Source organism: Nesoenas mayeri (assembly GCF_963082525.1).
Source record: "Nesoenas mayeri genome assembly, chromosome: 20".
In the NCBI taxonomy this organism is placed as follows: domain Eukaryota; kingdom Metazoa; phylum Chordata; class Aves; order Columbiformes; family Columbidae; genus Nesoenas; species Nesoenas mayeri.
In genome coordinates this window covers 7,304,918-7,323,568 of record NC_137569.1, presented here as the reverse complement: position 1 = coordinate 7,323,568, position 18,651 = coordinate 7,304,918, and the positions used below count along the sequence as shown (strand labels likewise).

At 40.9% G+C, this 18,651-nt stretch overlaps 1 protein-coding gene across 2 annotated transcripts in view; it reads left to right on the top strand.

Annotated features, from left to right (window-relative positions):
- Positions 1 to 18,651, top strand: part of ZZEF1 (zinc finger ZZ-type and EF-hand domain containing 1) — a 58,505-nt gene that overhangs the window by 21,346 nt on the left and 18,508 nt on the right. Inside the window, exons 21-40 of one of the 2 annotated variants that reach the window (XM_080356873.1) lie at positions 53 to 163; positions 1,090 to 1,256; positions 1,864 to 1,945; positions 2,562 to 2,763; positions 3,839 to 3,987; positions 4,360 to 4,600; positions 6,021 to 6,100; positions 6,965 to 7,058; positions 7,628 to 8,144; positions 10,066 to 10,230; positions 11,317 to 11,436; positions 11,914 to 12,075; positions 12,716 to 12,845; positions 13,108 to 13,246; positions 13,455 to 13,620; positions 14,201 to 14,463; positions 15,471 to 15,643; positions 16,205 to 16,352; positions 17,430 to 17,566; positions 18,010 to 18,287. In XM_080356873.1, the coding sequence (XP_080212999.1) occupies positions 53 to 163; positions 1,090 to 1,256; positions 1,864 to 1,945; positions 2,562 to 2,763; positions 3,839 to 3,987; positions 4,360 to 4,600; positions 6,021 to 6,100; positions 6,965 to 7,058; positions 7,628 to 8,144; positions 10,066 to 10,230; positions 11,317 to 11,436; positions 11,914 to 12,075; positions 12,716 to 12,845; positions 13,108 to 13,246; positions 13,455 to 13,620; positions 14,201 to 14,463; positions 15,471 to 15,643; positions 16,205 to 16,352; positions 17,430 to 17,566; positions 18,010 to 18,287 (3,524 nt within the window). Of the gene's footprint in view, positions 1 to 52; positions 164 to 1,089; positions 1,257 to 1,863; positions 1,946 to 2,561; positions 2,764 to 3,838; positions 3,988 to 4,359; positions 4,601 to 6,020; positions 6,101 to 6,964; positions 7,059 to 7,627; positions 8,145 to 10,065; positions 10,231 to 11,316; positions 11,437 to 11,913; positions 12,076 to 12,715; positions 12,846 to 13,107; positions 13,247 to 13,454; positions 13,621 to 14,200; positions 14,464 to 15,470; positions 15,644 to 16,204; positions 16,353 to 17,426; positions 17,567 to 18,009; positions 18,288 to 18,651 lie in introns of both variants that reach the window. The other variant, XM_080356872.1, reaches the window with a different exon arrangement.

Sequence of the window (18,651 nt, the reverse complement as noted above, 5' to 3'; positions counted from 1 at the left end):
GTAGCACGGCTGTGCTTACGTGCATTTTCATGAGACCTGTGTTTTCTCCTAGGTCATCTTCTTGTTGGATTTTTGCACTTTAGACATCCCATACTGTACTCTGCTACAGGGATTCAGCACTTTGATAGAACCACTGAAAAGCCTGTGTAGCGAGCCTCATAAGGTAACTAAAGATACAGGCACTACTAAGTGCAGTGAAACCAAAGCAAAATTGCAAGAAAGACAAAGAAAATTCAGGTGATTCTATTGCTGAGTGTTTGAAAGGAGCTGGCAGTCTTCTGAAAGCGTGGGATGTGTAATGAAATGTTGAGTGAAGAACTAGTCAGCCTCACCGCCATCCCTGGGAAACTGATGGAACGACTTCTCCTTGGTGCCATCTCAAGCCATATCAGGGATAAGAGCGTCATTAGGGACAGTCAACATGGCTTCACCAAGGGGAAGTCGTGCTTGACCAACCTCATTGACTTTTATGAGGACATAACAAGGTGGATGGATGATGGCAGAGTGGTGGACATGGTCTACCTTGACGTTTGACAGTGTCCCACAGCATCCTCACAGCTAAACTGAGGGAGTGCGGTCTGGATGAGCGGGTAGTGAGGTGGACTGCGAACTGGCTGAAGGGAACTCTGCAGACATTCAAACCCGCCTGGACACCTTCCTGTGTAACCTCATCTGGGTGTTCCTGCTCCATGGGGGAATTGCACTGGATGAGCTTTCCAGGTCCCTTCCGATCCCTGACATTCTGTGATTCTGTGATGCAAATAAAGTCTGTATGTCTGTAGTGTAGATGTTTAAATCTGCATCAGTCATGTAGATTCTTTTTGTTGACTTGTAGACACCTCTGGGGTGAGAATGTCTCCTTCCCAGTAGACTGCATGAATTTTGCTTTAGAAATATTTCCTTCCTGTGCCTATCAAGGGTATCTTTATAACTAGTTTAGGTGTAAATCAATGCTGTAGCCTTTTAAATGCCACTTTTTATGTACGTCTGGCATCTTACAAGTATTGACATAAAAATCTAGTGTGGTAATTTTTATTTATTTTTAAATGCTTTACACTTGTATCTCAAGAATACATTTTTGTTCTACAGATGGAAATGGAAAGCTGGCAGCAAGAACAGCCTGTAGTATTGCGAACATGGACAATGGAATCGCCTCATAACTATGCAAATAATTGCCATGAGGTGTCAGTCTTCCTGTGCCATGGGGCAACTTACTTTGAGGTGGAATTTGATGAAAAATGTGAAACTGAAAGGAGGTAATTTGGTCTTGTGCTGTGTTAGATTCAAATATCTGTTTGCAGAGTGGTAATTCAATGTGCAAGGAATCCTCCTTGCTCTCTGAGTATGCCATTTCAATTTCTTCATTGTCCTGCATAATATACAATGTGTATTTTGAATGACTTATTGTGCTGAAAGCCACTTCTGGCAAATGTACAGATATGCTGTTCATGCAAATTTTGCTTCCTGTGGCCTTGATTTATTCTGTAGTATTGCTGTGAACATCACACTTTGTGCTTGTAGTATTTATTTTGCCCTCTCTAGGCAAAACTACTGGCTTGGTTCCTCTTGGTAACATATCAGGCTACTGCTTAGTTCAGGCATAGGCCAGATGTTAAAACCAGCACCCATTATCAATTCTGAAGAGTTGGGAAAGTTTTGCAGGAAAGCAGCTCTGTGTTTGCTGGGACTATTGCATTGAAACACAGAATAGATTCCTTAGTGGTCATGTGAAACAATGCAGGTGTGGTTCAGAAAGGCGTGACAGGGTACACTGAGATGCAACATGTGTGAAAGTCCAAAAGCAAACATTTTCCCCCAAAACTTAAAAGTAAACTTGGAAGTAATGAATTGCAATTTTCACAGATATGATTACCTGGAGTTTACTGATGCCAGAGGTGCAAAAACTCGTTACGATACAAAGGTTGGCACTGAGAAGTGGCCTAAGGTGAGCACCTTTAACTTTCTGAACCAAGTGAAATATCCATTCATAGGAAATTCTTACGATCCTTGCAGAAAACCTGTTGTCTATAAGGATGTGTGCGTTCTCGCGTGTATGTCTTTATTCCCTCTCAAAGGCGGGGGTAGGAGGTGAGGAAAGAAATCTAAAATGAGGCAAATGAGTGGATGAGTAAAGAATCCCTCTGTGTTGTTGTTATCCAAGGAACAGTCAGTCAAAATGAAAAGTAATGATCATGTTTAACTGCCTGTAATAACTACCTGGGTACAACTTCCTCGTTGTCACTCTGCCCTTGCAATTTTGGGGCAATTTGGAGTGGCCATGCTCTTCTTTGGTGACACCTACTCTAATCAGATGCTTCTTTATAGTTTTATGGCTTTGACTTCTAAAACTCAATCATCTATAAAATTTCTCATTTTGCTGTTTGAATAGAAATTGTACCTGTTTAGTATTGTGTGTTTCTGATTCAGGTGGTGGGGGGAATTAGATGTGTTAGGGAAAGAACATAATACTGAAACCCCACAGTTGCTGAAGGAAATTCATTACCCTGAAACGTCTTCCTGTCATGTACACTTGGCAAAATGACTGTTTTGTTGCTCTGTAGAAAGTGACCTTTAAGGCTGGCCCACGGCTGCAGTTTCTCTTTCACTCTGACAGCAGTAATAATGAGTGGGGCTACAAGTTCACCGTCACTGCTTACGGCCTGCCGGACGTCGCCGTTTCTTGGGGCTTGGATTTACAGCTTCTGGTATCGCGGTTGATGGGGCGCTTGGCTTCCCGAAGTATGGCGCTGAAATCTCTACGAGGTGAGTGCATTTAATAGCTCCAGAGGTTGCAATCCCGTACAAAGAGGAGATACAAGGACCTTATGTTTCACATCTCTCATATTCAGAAGCTGATGTTAGAAGGACATGGACACATGGAAGTAATCATACTAAGCTGAATTACATTTATGAAGTAATATCAGAGTTTGCCGAATCTTCCGTTCTTCCTTTTTCTTTTAAAATTGTTCCCTGGTGCTGTGATCCAGCTCCAGGTTGTTGGTGTGGATATGGAGCCAGCAAACTACAAAAAATTAGGAGCTTAGGACACAAATGATTTTAAAAGCTTCACATGAGCATTTGGTATTGATTTAAATTTGAGTTCACGAGTTGACTTCCAGAAGTCAAGGAAGGGAGCCAGGAGACCTGTGTGGTTAAACAGTGAGCTGTTGGGTACGCTCTGCCTGAGACTGTCCTGAGGAGCCCCATACTGCTGAGGCCCCAGAGGAAGGCAGAACAATGGAGGAGTTTGCCTGGGTTGATGAGGACTGGGTTAGGGAACAGTTAGGCAATCTGGACATCCATAAATCCATGGGTCTGGATGGGATGCACCCGTGGGTGCTGAGGGAGCTGGCTGAGGTCATTGCTAGACCGCTCTCCATCATCTTTGCCAAGTCTTGGGAAATGGGAGAGGTGCCTGAGGACTGGAGGAAAGCAAATGTACTCCTCCTTCTTGCACTTTTTGAAGATTGCAGCCGGGTAACTATAGACCAGTCAGCCTCACCTCCATCCCTGGGAAACTGATGGAACCACTTATCCTTGGTGCTATTTCAAGCCGTATCAGGGATAAGAGGGTCATGTTTAAAGCCATCCATAATTTACCATATTGTGACTGTAAGATAAGATGTTGGTGCTATCATTAAAGAAAGGATACATCAGTTTTCTGTGCCACATTAGCAAAACGGAAGCTAGAGAATGCTGTTAAATTACTTGTTGAGTTTATTTGCTTTACCTTCCCCCCCTGCCGCCACTGGATGTTTAGCATTTATCATTTTCATTAATCTGTAAAAATGAACAAAAACATTTAGTAACCAAAGTGTCTGTTTTAAATTTCTTGCAGAACTAGGTAGTAAAGCAGACTTGCCTCCTTTGAAAGTCACATCAGTTCTGAATTCCCCTCTGTGGAAACCCGTTTTCAGGCATCAGATGTGTCCCGAGGCGCTCCCGGGAGCCAGCCAAGGCAGTCGGCTGCACCAAGATAAAAAAGAGGTACTTGCACCACTACCTTTATTTCATTAGCATGAAATCCCCGTGTATCACAGTTTCGTTTAGACTTAATGAGCTGATATGCCCTTAAGCATATGCCGTTATAATAAAGCTAATTGTTAATTCAAGTATCAAGGAGGAAAGAAACTGTTGTTCTGTGCCTTTATTGGTTTCTGTTTTCATAGAATAATAGAGTGGTTGGGAGGGACCTTCAGAGATCATCAAATTCATCCTCTGCCTTGGGCAGGGACATTGTCATTAACTCAGGTTGCTCAGCTGCAGTAGATACACTGCAAGCTGACTTAACTGTAGAAATGCACTGCACTAATTTTTCAGATAATACTAAAGTAAATGTTTTCTATACATTCTTTCCAGGCTAGGAGCTCTCACCAAGATGACTGCCGTAACTTTCTTATCGACTTTGCAAAATCAGATCCTGCCCAGGACTTCAGTGGGCAAAAATCTGAACTTTTCAAAGGACTTACACAGGCATGTAAAAAACAGACCCCAAAGACAGATATAGTTGCTGGTTCTACTGTTGATCAAGCTGTGAACTCAACATTTGCTGCTTTGGTGTATCTCACTCCAGATTTATATGAGAAGCTTCAAAAATATGGTAACTCTAATATTAGACTATCTTAATAAGGTTGTAATAAGTTTGTAAAAGGCTATCTTAAGTTTATAAGCTTTGAAAAATGAGCTTAGTGTGGCAACTTTTGAAAATATATTCTGTATAAAGAAGTCATCATTTAGGTAGACTAGTAGACTAGGTAAGGCTTATCTCTAGAATGTTGATTTTTATTTATTCTTTTATCTTCAGAGCACTGTCCAAATATTAATAACCATCTCAAGCTACTGACTAAGCCATGTAATATACCAAGAGAGTGGTGTTGTTCTCTGGGGTTTTAATTCAGAACAATGTGGCTCCCAGTGACTAGAGGTTCTTATGTCACTTTCCACTCTCATTGTATCTTTTCTAAAAGGCGACCATCAACTTTTATATGTTTTTAAATGTTGGGGTTGTAGGAGATGTGAATTACCTCCCAGTATGCTATACTGTGGAAACTAACCTTGGCATCCTCAAAAAATTTATCTTTTATTTAAATAAAAGATAATGGTTTGCTTTTAACTTGTATAATGTCTATTTTCAGTAGGTAAAATGGACAGCTTTTAAACTTACACCATCCTTCCGTTAGGCTGATAATTTTGATGTACAGGATAATAAGGTGTTACTTGGTTTTGAAGGTTTTCCTTTTAGGCTTTCACTTTCTGTCACAATTTTGAAGCTAAACATGTTACATTTTGAGCTATAAAGTTATGGGTAAGAATGATTGACACAAAGACTGACTTGACAACTAGAGTGTTTATTGTCTTCAGTCATTTTGCCTGTGTCTGACAATTGATTGCTGAGTAAGACTGAAAACTGTGGTAGCTCATGAAAATATTAACGAGTAGCTAAGATATCCATCCTACTATTACATTAATAGCTTCATCTGTCAGTCTTGCTGGGGCAGACTAATTTCAGGACCTGCGTTCACTTATGCCACGTGAAGTTTGTACAAGTGGGCCTGAAAAGAACAATTAAAAAAATAATGGGAGAGGGAATATCCTCAATAGGAAGGAACCTGTTTTGTCAGGTCTCTAATTTTTGTAAATTGATCTTGAAAGTCCATTCCAGAATGTCATAGTATAAAACAAAAGGGGGAAAAATATTATAACTAAATGCGTCTATAGATTACATTAGTGATATTTGCATGTGGAGGGAGCAGTTTTTATCTTCCCTGACTGCAGGCATCACTTTTGGGAAGAGACAAGAAAGATATTAATAATTTAACTTTGTAAATAACTCTGTCAAGGTACAGTTTTGGTGTTTAAGGCACATGAAAGCTGGTGGGTTTTATTCCCTATTTTTCTTACAGGCATAATTCCAAGTATTGACTAAGAGATGAAGGGAAAGCTGTAGCATAATTGTAGTTAAATAGTCAAGTTGTGTGAAAATGGAGCTGTAAATAAACAGTACTCTCTCTCATTTCCAGTCAACAGTGGAGGGAAGGTGCCTTTGAGCGATGAGTTTGCACAAGTATATTCCCTGGCTGATTCCATTAGAATATGGATGGTAAGATCACTCAGGAAGATATCTGTTAATGTCATTTATCTTAATATTTTGCAATGCAATGTTAAGGAGTAGCATGGAACCATGTTTCCCTTCAGTGACTCTAGGTCAACTGTTTTTATTCAATGAGAACATATATTCACTTCTAAATTTTGAGCTTAAACGTTTAAATGCATTCTCATACCCCTTTCCTTCCCTCAGCCCCAGATGTGTCATGAGTATTTAGAACTGAATTTGACTCAAAATCAGTTAATTTGTGTTGCTTTACAGCCAAAAAAGTGTGTTGTTAATTAGGAAGTTTCTCACATAGCAGTTGGAGTTCTTTTGAGCTATATCATAGAAAGGAATCTGTCTTAATCATCATTCTCACAGTAATGCAGTGCTAAAAGAAAAGGAAATAATTGCTTCTTTGACAAGCAAGTTAACTGGCTTCAGTTCAGAGTTTTTTGCATGTAATTTTCCTTGAAACATAAGCTGTATGTCAAGAGCTGGTGTCATCAGCTCACAACCTGGTGAGAGGTGTCTGCATCATCACCTGCAGCTGCAGGGAGCCAAAATTCAGTGAGATTTCACTGGTCTGCAGGAGATTCTAGATGTTAGTAACTATGTGGCCTTTAACTTCCAGTCCATAGCCCATTTTTCTGCTGCTGCCGTGAGCCCTTCAGTTGTGGGCCGGCCAAATGAACTGGTTTGGTACCGTGTGACCTCTTCCCTCCTCTTTCCTGTCTGATAGGAAATTTAATCTGAGATATAATCTAATTTAATCTGAGATTAAATTCCATTAATGCTAGGTAGTTTTCATACTGCCCTGCTTGATGGATATACAGGGGGAGTAATATTTTAACTGTTTTAACATTCTGTCTACAGTTGGAAATGAAACAAAAATCCCTGATGAGTCGGGGAAATGATATTGAAGAGAAGCAGAACACAGAAGCAAGTGAGGTGAACCCAGAAACTCTTGGTGAGTGTTGCCTTTCCAAATATAAATGCATTCCAGGTAATTTAGTAAAACAATGACTTGTAAGTCTTAGACGTTTTTGCTGTAAAAGCCAAGTTAGCAACCAAGGCTACTCTTTAATACCTTAATAGAGGAACTAGTGTACATTACGTGAACTATCTTGGATTGTGTTCTGCTGTTCTTTGTAGAAAGTAGTACGGGAGAAAATTCTACAGGGAATGACCTCTCACTTGGGTCACCTGCTTCTGAGCTTATGTTCATCTATTTTTGTAGATACTTGTGACCACAATTAACTGAAATTAGAGTAGTGGCTGATTGTTATTAGAATCAAATGTGTTCTTGTTCACTACTGTCTGCGTTGTGTGGTTCAATGTGATTATTCAGATTTAGCACTTGGAAATCTAGAGTTAAGTAACTGATAGCGTAATGATTAATACAATAGGATAAACGGTGTTTTCTAGCTGTCTTGGCTCAGAAGAGAAAATATAAATCACTTTCTACCTAAGCAGAAGACAGCAAGTCTGGTGTTCTGTTGTCATGATTTTAACTCTTCCATTTTTTTTATGCTGCAGCAAAACTTTGTATTCAGAAGAGCCTTTTGCTACTGAATTTTTTGCCTGTAAGAGCAAAGACGAAAGATTCTGCTTCAGACAGTTTGGAAGCCCAGGATATTGATGATATCCAACAGTATGCCAGTGATAAATGCCAAAGAAAAGCTTCTGTTGTGGACACAGACTTCCAGGCAACACACTCATTGTCTTCCAATGTAGTAACTCATCCTGTTTCAAAAGAGGGGGGCCAAATGACAAAATCTGACACAAAGATTAAACAAGCTCCAGAACCCCTTCAAACAGAAGAAGCATCTGCATTTCATAGTAAGCCTGTCGAAAATACAGTTTCGCAGCAAGAAGACACATCATCACCTCCTTCTACTCCTACACGAAAATCTCAGTTCAGCCGTGGAAGACTAAGGCTCCTGTCTTTCAGATCAATGGAAGAGCCCAGAGCTGTGCCTACTGTGAAAGAGAAATATCCCATATTGAAAAACATATTAAACTTTATTAAGGATCAATCACTTTCACATGAAAGGTAAGCAAATTGAAAATGTTGCCAATTATAAAATACAGAGACTTGTCTTCTGACCTCTTCACGTGGAATGAAACATCTTTTAGCTGAAACATAGAACTGAAAATCATTTTTTACATAAATAGTTGTCAGATTTCTGTATCGGAGTTCAGCATTCACAACTATGTAGGGGCTTACAGAGAGTTTTATTTCCTTTGGTTCACTTCTATCATGTAGAACTTCAGAATGTGAGAACGATTACTTGGCTGTTTCTTGTCTCACTTCCTGAGACCTGTTTGCAGTGGCATTTTGCTTTTTATCTACAAACAGCCATCCATCTCAAGGCATATCAGGGATAAGAGGGTCATTAGGGTCAGTCAGCATGGCTTCACCAAGGGGAAGGCGTGCTTGACCAACCTCATTGACTTTCATGAGGACATAACAAGGTGGATGGATGATGGCAGAGCAGTGGACGTGATCTACCTTGACTTGAGTAAGGCATTTGACACAGTCTCCCACAGCATCCTCACAGCTGAACTGAGGGAGTGCGGTCTGGATGAGCGGGCAGTGGGGTGGACTGAGAACTGGCTGAAGGGAAGAAGCCAGAGAGTCGTGGTCAATGGGGCAGAGTCCAGTTGGAGGCCTGGATCTAGTGCAGTGCCTCAGGGGGCAATGCTGGGGCCTGTATTATTCAATATATTCATCAATGATTTGCACGAGGGAATAGAGTGACTATCAGCAAGTTTGCTGATGACACCAAGCTGGGAGGAGTGGCTGACATGCCAGAAGGCTGTGCTGCCATCCAGAGACCTGGACAGGCTGGAGAGTTGGGCAGGGAAAAATGTAATGAAATATAACAAGGGCAAGTGTAGAGTCTTGAATCTGGGTAGGAACAACCCCAGGTTCCAGTATAATTTGGGGAATGAGCTATTAGAGAGCAGCATCGGGGAAAGGGACCTGGGGGTCCTGGTGGACAGCAGGATGACCATGAGCCAGCACTGGGCCCTTGTGGCCAGGAAGGCCAATGGTACCTGGGGTGGATTAGAAGGGGGTGGTCAGTAGGTCAGAGAGGTTCTCCTGCCCCTCTGCTCTGCCCTGGTGAGACCACACCTGGAATATTGTGTCCAGTTGTGGCCCCTCAGTTCCAGCAGGACAGGGAACTGCTGGAGAGAGTCCAACGCAGGACAACAAAGATGCTGAAGGGAGTGGAGCATCTCCCGTGTGAGGAAAGGCTGAGGGAGCTGGGGCTCTTGAGCTTGGAGGAGACTGAGGGGTGACCTCATTAATGTTTACAGATATCTGAAGGGTGAGTGTCAGGAGGATGGAGCCAGGCTCTTCTCGGTGACAACCAATGATAGGACAAGGGGTAATGGGTTCAAACTGGAACACAAAAGGTTCCACTTAAATTTGAGAAGAAACTTCTTCTCAGTAAAGGTGACAGACACTGGCCCAGGCTGCCCAGGGAGGTTGTGGAGTCTCCTACTCTGGAGACATTCCAACCCGCCTGGACACCTTCCTGTGTAACCTCATCTGGGTGTTCCTGGTCTGGCGGGGGGATTGGACTGGATGATCTTTCAAGGTCCCTTCCAATCCCTGACATTCTGTGATTCTGTGATATGGTACAGCAGTACTAGTAACCCTTGATACCAAATGTAGAGTAGTTGCATCTTTTATTGAATTACCTGGTCTCCTGAAAATGTAAATCAAAAGACAGATTTCCAAGTCTTAGCTTGTCTCTCAAATGTGGACTGGTGGAGGAAGTGCTGGATTCTGGTTGAAAGTTTATCACCCACTCCAACTGCAATACAGCACTGCTAAAATACACCAGAAAATTTAAATACCAAACTCATGTTTAACTAGTCAAGTAATTCTTGGTTGTGATTTATGTGTGTTACTTTAAGCACAATGTTTTGAAGTCCTCATAGATGTTTTTTGCTCTTCTTAGTGTTTTAAAGGTTCTTGCTTTGAGGAGATCTCAAGGGCAGGCTATTCTGGAAGTGCTCAAGACAGTCCGGCGGTGCCTAAGCTCCCTTGGACAGCCACACTGTTTTCTTCCACCGTGTGTACTTTTCCTCTTAGAACTTCTAGCCTGTCAGAAAGATTTTACTAAGTAAGTAATTATTTATACAAGTCTCAGCCATGTGTCTTAGTCCCTGTGTTCTCCCAGTCATGTAAACTGAAAATGGTAGAAAGTTACTGCTTTTTAATTCACATGGATGATAAAAATATGACATGACGATTAGTTTTTAGGCTACTATGTGTATCTTGGATGCTTCATTAAAAAAAAAAATCAATGATTGTTTTCAAGTGGGACTTAGTTTCACAGTTATTCATCCCAGTAGTTACCACGTGGTTGGATCACAGTCTGGACACCTAGAAACATCTTTACAGTTCCAACCAGATCACAACAAACTCAAAAACATTGTAGGGTCTTCAGTTATTGCTTTAGTTGAAATTCCTATCTAATTCTAGATTGGTTTCTTTCTCATCCTGTAAAGCTGTTGTGATCTAACCCATTTAGCTTGTAATTAGTTATGTAGCATTGTATCTTTAGAATTGTTGTAAATTAACATAATACCTATCTGGCAGATGAATTAACTTCCAAGAATGGTGCATGTTAGATCTTGTTAGTCAGCTATTTGCATGTTCATGAATTTTCCCAACTTTGGATGTGATACAAGATAAATTTTAGGGTGGGGTGGTGTATTTCACTTGTGTGCCAGGGGCTAAAGTGATGGACGTGCCAGTCAGGGTCTGCAGTGCTGTGAGCTACGTACCAGTTACAGGGCGTGCATGTACACACATTAAAGAGACAAAAAAGTCATATCAGCTGTGTGTATGTGCAGTTGTTCTAAGTAAGGTAAGATAATTTGAAGGGGTCTTTTTTCCAAATATTAGTTGCAACTAGAAAGCGCTATCTCAAAGCAGGAGCTAACACTGCCGTTCTGGTTCATGAACTTCAGTGGGATTTCTGTTGTGTTTGTGGACAGTGTTGGAACTCTGTCGGCTGGTTTCTCACTTGTCAAGAGCCTTTTGTGCTCATCTTGCAGCACACTGATTTCCTTTAAGATCTTGGTTAGATTTTTGTAAAGCACCTTTTTAATTTGAAGGAAGGTTCTATTGTTAGTGCCACGAGCACGCTACCTTAAATGTAACAATGAATTCTAGGCTACTAAACTGACTCTTCAATTTCTAGCTACTTTGGAAACTTGGAAGGCTGTGGTGCTGAGCTACACAAAGAGATTCGTGAGTCCTACTATCAGCTTGTTTTGTTCCTGGTGAATTCTGTGAAGGGATTTAGTACTATTAATGACAGGTACAGTACGTCGATTGTATTACTTGAGTTTGTTTTTTTTTTTCCTGTTCTTCATCTCCTCCCTTCTCATTTGTTATTTATTGTTTACTGCCTCAATCAAGTTTAACTGTACTTTGCAGAACTAAATAAGGAGCCTTGATCTTGTGATCAAAAATGCCATGTTGGCTTTTTATTACTACTATGCAGGAATGCACAATAAATTTCTCAGTGTTAAAACCTTGACTTATTGCCTAAGCTCTGTCTCAACGGGATCCATAAAGGACACCATCTTTACTTCAAATTGTGTTGGCTCTTCTTCTTGCTAAATTGTGTAAGCTTATGCCACAGTAAACCTGAATTTCTGCCACATAGTTAATTTAATGCAGAGTAAAGCCTGGAAGCCAGTGTATAGTGGTTGTTTTACATTTACTCTCCAAACAGACTACTTCAGTTTGAGGTTAGAGCTGTCATGTTTTGTTGTCTTGTGTTTTTATTTAGATCGTTGCTTCCTGCCTTATCGTGTGTGCAGACAACTCTCCTTCACTTTTTGGATATGAGTTGGGAGCCGAGCGATCTTTCCTTCTTTGTTGAGATTCAGTTACCACAGCTTCTTATGACTACATCACAAGAAAACATAAGTGTCCATGACAGTGTCATTTGGTGAGTCAGGAATAACACAACTTTCATGTGACACTAACTATTGATACCAGTTTTTTTCAAGCAAGGCTCCTGCCCTTTGTGCTGAAACAAGCAGTAAAAGTACTATTAACAAGCGTGGTATCATTTTGGCCAGTATACAAGGGCTTAACTAGCATTGCTAGTTCAAAAACTTAAAATTTTATCTTTAACCTAATTAGTGCTGGAACACCTCACCTGTTTAGCAATGTAGGAGGAGGGAGATAATGCTGTTTCGTGTCTTGATAAATACCAAATGTTTTTAACACCTGAATGTTGCAGTTTCATAGTGGTTGTACTTCTTGCAGATGAGCAAATGTGAGGGCCAAAAAGCTTTTAAAATGTTTCAGCTGATCTGCCAGCATTAGCAAAAGCAGTTTGGGTTTTCTGGTTTTGCACTATGGCTCCCCATATATATTTATGGACTTGTCACAGAGTTAAGAAGCAGGTGTCTGTGTGCTCATTTATTAACCAAGTGAACTGGAGTTCTCACAATTCTGTTTTTATTAGCATGTTATACCGCTTTGTTCTTTAAAAAAAAAAATATATATATATATATCCCTACTTATATTAGAGGGAAGCCTGGCTGCATTCAAACGTGATTTTGCGCTTGCTTTTCTTTTAGTCAGTGGAGTGAAGAAGATGAAATTGCAGACTACAAGCAGAACTGCGAGTGGATGGATGAATGTCAGGATGTGATGTTTGAGGCCTGGTACGAAAAAATAGCTCAAGCTGACCCAGAGAAGCAGAGAAAGGTGACCTCATGATTTGCTTATTTATCTGCCAAAGGGGCAAACAGGAGACTTTTAAAAGCCTAACGGGGAGAAAAGAATCTGGCTTAAACTGGTTATTCATGAGCTGGATCCCTGGCTCCCTGTAGGCCTTCAAAAGTCTAATATGATGAAAAGATCCCCTTCCTTTTTTTGGAATGGAAAGCATTCTTCTTTCTGTCTAAAAAGAGCTTTCTCAAAGTTGGAAGATAATTCTCAAGTAAATTGTGTCCATTTATTGCTCTAGATGCACATGTTTGTTGCTCGTTACTGCGACCTGTTGAACGTGGACATATCCTGCGATGGCTGTGATGAAATTGCACCGTGGCATCGCTACCGTTGTCTGCAGTGCAATGACATGGATCTGTGTAAAACTTGTTTTCTTGGTAAGAATCATTTAAAAAAAACACTAAAAACCCTATACTCAAAGGTAAAATAGCATCTGCTGAATTATACATAAAATAAAGGGAAAGACTTTTCTTCTGGAAATTTTACAAATGTTTAGCTTTTCCTAATCTGAATGTGAACTTGACATCAAGAAAGATCCTTTATCAAAAAGGATTTACAGGGAAATCCTAAAATATTTCTTTACAGGTGGAGTTAAACCCAAAGGTCATGAGGATGACCATGAAATGGTTAACATGGAGTACGCCTGTGATCACTGCCAAGGAGTTATCATAGGTCGGAGAATGAACTGCAACGTGTGTGACGACTTTGACCTTTGCTATGGATGCTATTCTGCAAAGAAATATTCCGACAGGTATTCAAGATGTCATTTTTGTTTCCCCTGCTTCACTTGGCAGAAAAGCAATAGTTAGCAACCAAGTCCAATCTGTCGTTCTTGTGTTACTTTCTACAAAGTTGCGCCCCACATCAGAACATCTAGTTGATGTCCTTTGGAGAAACGTAGCAAATATAGGACCAGTTCAGCAAAAATTTCTGTGGTTTGGAAACCTACCCCAACCTCTGAAGTAATTTAGTAGCAATTGTTTTCTAGCCATGGCTGTGAGAGTTGCAGAAGGAGAGTTATCAGCCCCGAATGGCAGAAGAAGTGGATGGTGCTGTGGTTGGGCAACGTCAGTTTTGGTGTTTGACATGAAAGATCTTAAAAAAATTGCATTTCTAGATCAGGAGCTCTTGTGAAAGTCCAAGTTCTTTTAAACAAGCACTGCTGAAGTCAGTGAGGCTCTGATAGTTTACAGTACTTGAAGATCTACATTTTCAACTTCTGAAATGTGTTATTTTTTTCATAGTTTTTTGTAAAGCTGTCATGTTTTACTAACTGCATTGGTTAGCGAGAAAGCAGCTGCATTTCAATATGAAATTCCTTCTTCTTTCAGCCACTTGCCCACTCACAGCATCACCGTGTATCCCATGGTGACTATTCGCATCAGTGACCGACAGAGGCTCATCCAACCCTACGTCCACAACTATTCCTGGCTGTTGTTTGCAGCTTTGACTCTCTACAGCGCGGATCTGGCAAATGGGGAGGAGGTGGAAGGAGAGAAATTAGATTCGCAGGTCCTCGGTCATGCCAGAGTCCTGCAGCATCAGTGCATCCAGCTCATCGGAGACTGCTTGCTGAAAGCTCAGCACGGAAAAGGTGAGTCAGCTCCTCTTTCACCGAGACAATGCTGCCCAGCAAGTGTCCAAAAAGTCTGTGATTACTCACTTGGAAGTTTCCAAAGGAAAGGGGAAGCTACTGTGTACTTCACTGAGAATAACTGTTTATGTAGAAAGCAAATGTAGAAACAAGTGTCGTTTAGCGTCGGTGGAACATGGAAAATAGGGTGTTGGAGACAATTTATTTTATGCTTACGTAAATACTGAAGACAGCTTGGCAACTCTTTGGTTGTATTTTTTTTCCTTTTTTCCTTCTTGGATGTTGCAAAGGGGCCGGTCAATATAACTTTGTGTCCTGTTACTAACACGTCACTGACACCTGAAGGACTTGAAAGAAAGCAAATAACTTGTTGGAAGATGTTTTTTGTTCTGCACCTCTTGGCAAGAGCTTTTGAACCTTATTTGAGGTGTGAGATAAGTTTCTGGGAATGATGTCTGTTTGTCTGGAAATGAGGATTTCTGTGAACTTGGATCTACTACAGAAAATTGGGTGATACAATAGAGACCAGTGTTGAATACATGAAAAATTCTAGACTCAAATTCAAATAAGTTTACTGGTGCTCTTTTTGAGTAGCTCCAATACAGCTGAAATACCACTCCCACCAAACACTTATGTGTACTCATGATTTAAACTGCTTGTTTTTAATATACAGGTATAAATATTTAAGTGGTCAGAGGATTAAAAGCTAAGACAAACTTCATTTACCTTTCATAATTTACACTGTTGGGAGGTATCTCTAACGCTTTCTTGCATTAATTAATACTCCTACCCTGATGGTGTCTTCTTGAAGTTGAAAATGTCACTGCCTATTCTTCACAATATTATTTAATGAAACTACATAATTAAGTGAACATGATGGGGAACATCTTTGATGGAGTTGACATTCAAAAGACGTTTGCAGTTGTCTTTCAAAATGCTTCAGTTCTGCTTGTTGCCCTTCTTGCCACTCAACAGCTGAAGAGCTTTTATAACTTTCTTGCTTTCAGGTCTGAAAAATTTAGCTCTCCTCTGCATGTTACCAGAAGGTGAATCCTTCTCAGAGAACGACACTGTCTCAGTCAGCCCTCCCACAGATGATGCTCCGAAAAGTCATGCTGGTGATAACACAGGGAAGGGAGGAGATGAGAAACCACGCACAGGCGCTTTTATGCATTATAATGTAAGTACTGTTATTTACAGAATCCCTTATATCAATTAGTTGTGTGTTCTTCAGGAGCTTAAACGTCCTATTCTGACCATGCAACTGGAATAACAGATGGTAATGATTTCATTTGTAGGGAAAATTTGAGGGGCAAGGGGACTGCAGTTGGTTGCTTCATTTGTTTTGGGTCCAGCTGATGAAAAGCAAAGGTCTCACCTCATGGTCTGACAGGCAACTGATTCACAAAAGCGTTGGAGGGAAGGGCCAAAGGACGTTCTTTCTGAAAGGGTTGTCATTCCCCTAGTTGTTTGCGCTGTTAAGTCAGAACAAGCTTTCTACAGTATTATAGGGTGTATAAAACCATTACGGTGTGATAACTTTTGCATAGAGATACAAGCAAAACAGAAATGTATTTTCACTGCATGGAAGCTTAAGATATGTTTATATCAAGAAATTCTTAAACAATAAAAGGTTTTGATGTTCAGGGAAAAAATATGTTCAAATGCAGATGACTGAGGGTTTCTCTCCATGGTTGTTTCTGCAGGTGTTAAACTTTTAGTGCCTTTGTTTTAATTTTAGGGGAAAGAAGATGTTTGCAATGCAATCCAGTCTCCTGTGGAAGATAAAGTAGGACAACAAGGAAGTGAAAGCAAAGCTGTCTTCACGAAGAAAGCTGTTGTGAGACAAGAGTCAGACTTGTCTGGGGATGATAATGTTTCTCCAACAGGTAAAAGATTATGAAATATAACAAGGGCAAGTGTAGAGTCTTGAATCTGGGCAGGAACAAGCCCAGGTTCCAGTATAAGTTGGGGAATGACCTATTAGAGAGCAGTGTAGGAGAAAGGGACCTGGGGGTCCTGGGGACAGCAGGATGACCATGAGCCAGCACTGGGCCCTAGTGGCCAGGAAGGCCAATGGTACCTGGGGTGGGTTAGAAGGGGGTGGTCAGTAGGTCAGAGAGGTTCTCCTGCCCCTCTACTCTGCCCTGGGGAGACCACATCTGGAATATTGTGTCCAGTTGTGGCCCCTCAGTTCCAGCAGGACAGGGAACTGCTGGAGAGAGTCCAGTGCAGGGCAACAAAGATGCTGAAGGGAGTGGAGCATCTCCCGTGTGAGGAAAGGCTGAGGGAGCTGGGGCTCTGGAGCTGGACAAGAGGACACTGAGGGGGGACCTCATTCATGTTTACAGATATCTAAAGGGTGAGTGTCAGGAGGATGGAGCCAGGCTCTTCTCGGTGACAACCAATGATAGGACAAGGGGCAATGGGTTCAAACTGGCACACAAAAGGTTCCACTTAAATTTGAGAAGAAACTTCTTCTCAGTGAGGGTGGCAGAGCCTGGCCCAGGCTGCCCAGGGGGGTTGTGAAGTCTCCTTCTCTGCAGACATTCCAACCCGCCTGGACACCTTCCTGTGTAACCTCATCTGGGTGTTCCTGCTCCATGGGGGGATTGCACTGGATGAGCTTTTGAGGTCCCTTCCAATCCCTGACATTCTGTGATTTTTTGATTCTCTGTTCTTATGGGCTTGGAACCAGATGTGTCTTATTCTATTAACAACTAGTATTAAAATTACAGTAGTAAAATGGCCTGTCCGTAGTACTGTCCTTTATGTTTTAATAGATGGTATAAATCTTTTTACCTGCTATCTTTTGTACGCTTCTATAAAGACTTACTTTTCAAATTCTAACAATTTTTTTTTTTTTGTGCTTAGGTTGTAATTTTAAAAATGAATCTGTTGCTCATTTGTTTTCTTTTTAATGTCATTTTGGGGATTTTCTTCTTTTGTTTTAATTTAAAAAGCAGATGACTACCTCTCAGAAGATTCAGCCCAGAAGCAAGCAGAGAAGGTTATAATACCTAGCCAGGAACAAGTTTTTGCTGAATGCTCTCAGAAGAGGATTCTAGGACTGCTGGCGGCTATGTTACCACCTTTCAAATCAGTCAGTTCTTTTTACTTTCAGTCTGCTTATTTTTCTTGGTGTCACCAGGAACATGAATAAAATTTATAGCGAATTAATTGTGGGAGATGGGCTCTTTTTGCTTACATGATATAAAATGTGAATCAGAATGTCTTAAAACATTTCACATTATTAAGGAATGGCGAGGGTTTGTTCCTGGGTGGGAGGAGTGGGAAGGGAATTTTCATTTATCTGTAAATCAGTCTGTCTTAACTCTCTGACAGCTGCAATGCTTAAACCATCAACTTACGTTTATGCGTCAGGTCAGCTTAACTGGTCAACAACAGAAACAGGAACCTGGTTTCTCATTTCCTTTTGTCCCATTTGAAAGAACACTAGAACAGAAGCTTTTTATATGTGCTGTGACTTTGGCTAAAAGTTTTGTTTTCTTTCCCTTCCTTACTGAGATTTTTCTTTTTCCATAGGGCTCCACAATGTCTTTGATTAACCTGGAGCAGATCCTTCCGCTGATGTTTCAAGTTGTAATCTCAAACGCTGGCCACCTAAATGAAACTTACCATTTAACACTGGGACTTCTGGGCCAGTTAATCCTGAGGCTTATGCCTGCAGAAGTGGACGCTGCGGTGGCCAAAGTTTTGTCAGCCAAACACAATTTGTTTGCAGCGGGAGACGGGTCTGCAATGCCAGACGGCTGGAAGACAACTCATCTTCTCTTCAGTCTTGGAGCTGTGTGTTTAGACAGGTGCTTTTTAATTTCAAACTATTTAATATTCAAACTACTCCCTGACTAATACTCTTTTTCTTTTGTGTGTACCTCTTGCATAGAGCCTTTTTAACAGAAAGTCAATTAAACCTGCACCCTGATTGTGGGAAAGGCTTAGCATCTGCAGCCCTTGTTGCAGTGCGAATCACTTGATTTCCTTCCAAAAGAAAGCAGTCTGTTGAACAGTGGCCTAATTTCCTGTGCTCTAGCTATGTAGCATGTTATGGTGAAAAAAGTAACCTTTGGAAAATGGAAACTTTGACGAAAAACAAAATACAGTCCTATTATTTAAATTTTCTTTGATATGATGTTAATTCTCTCCTATTCAGTTGCATATCTCTTG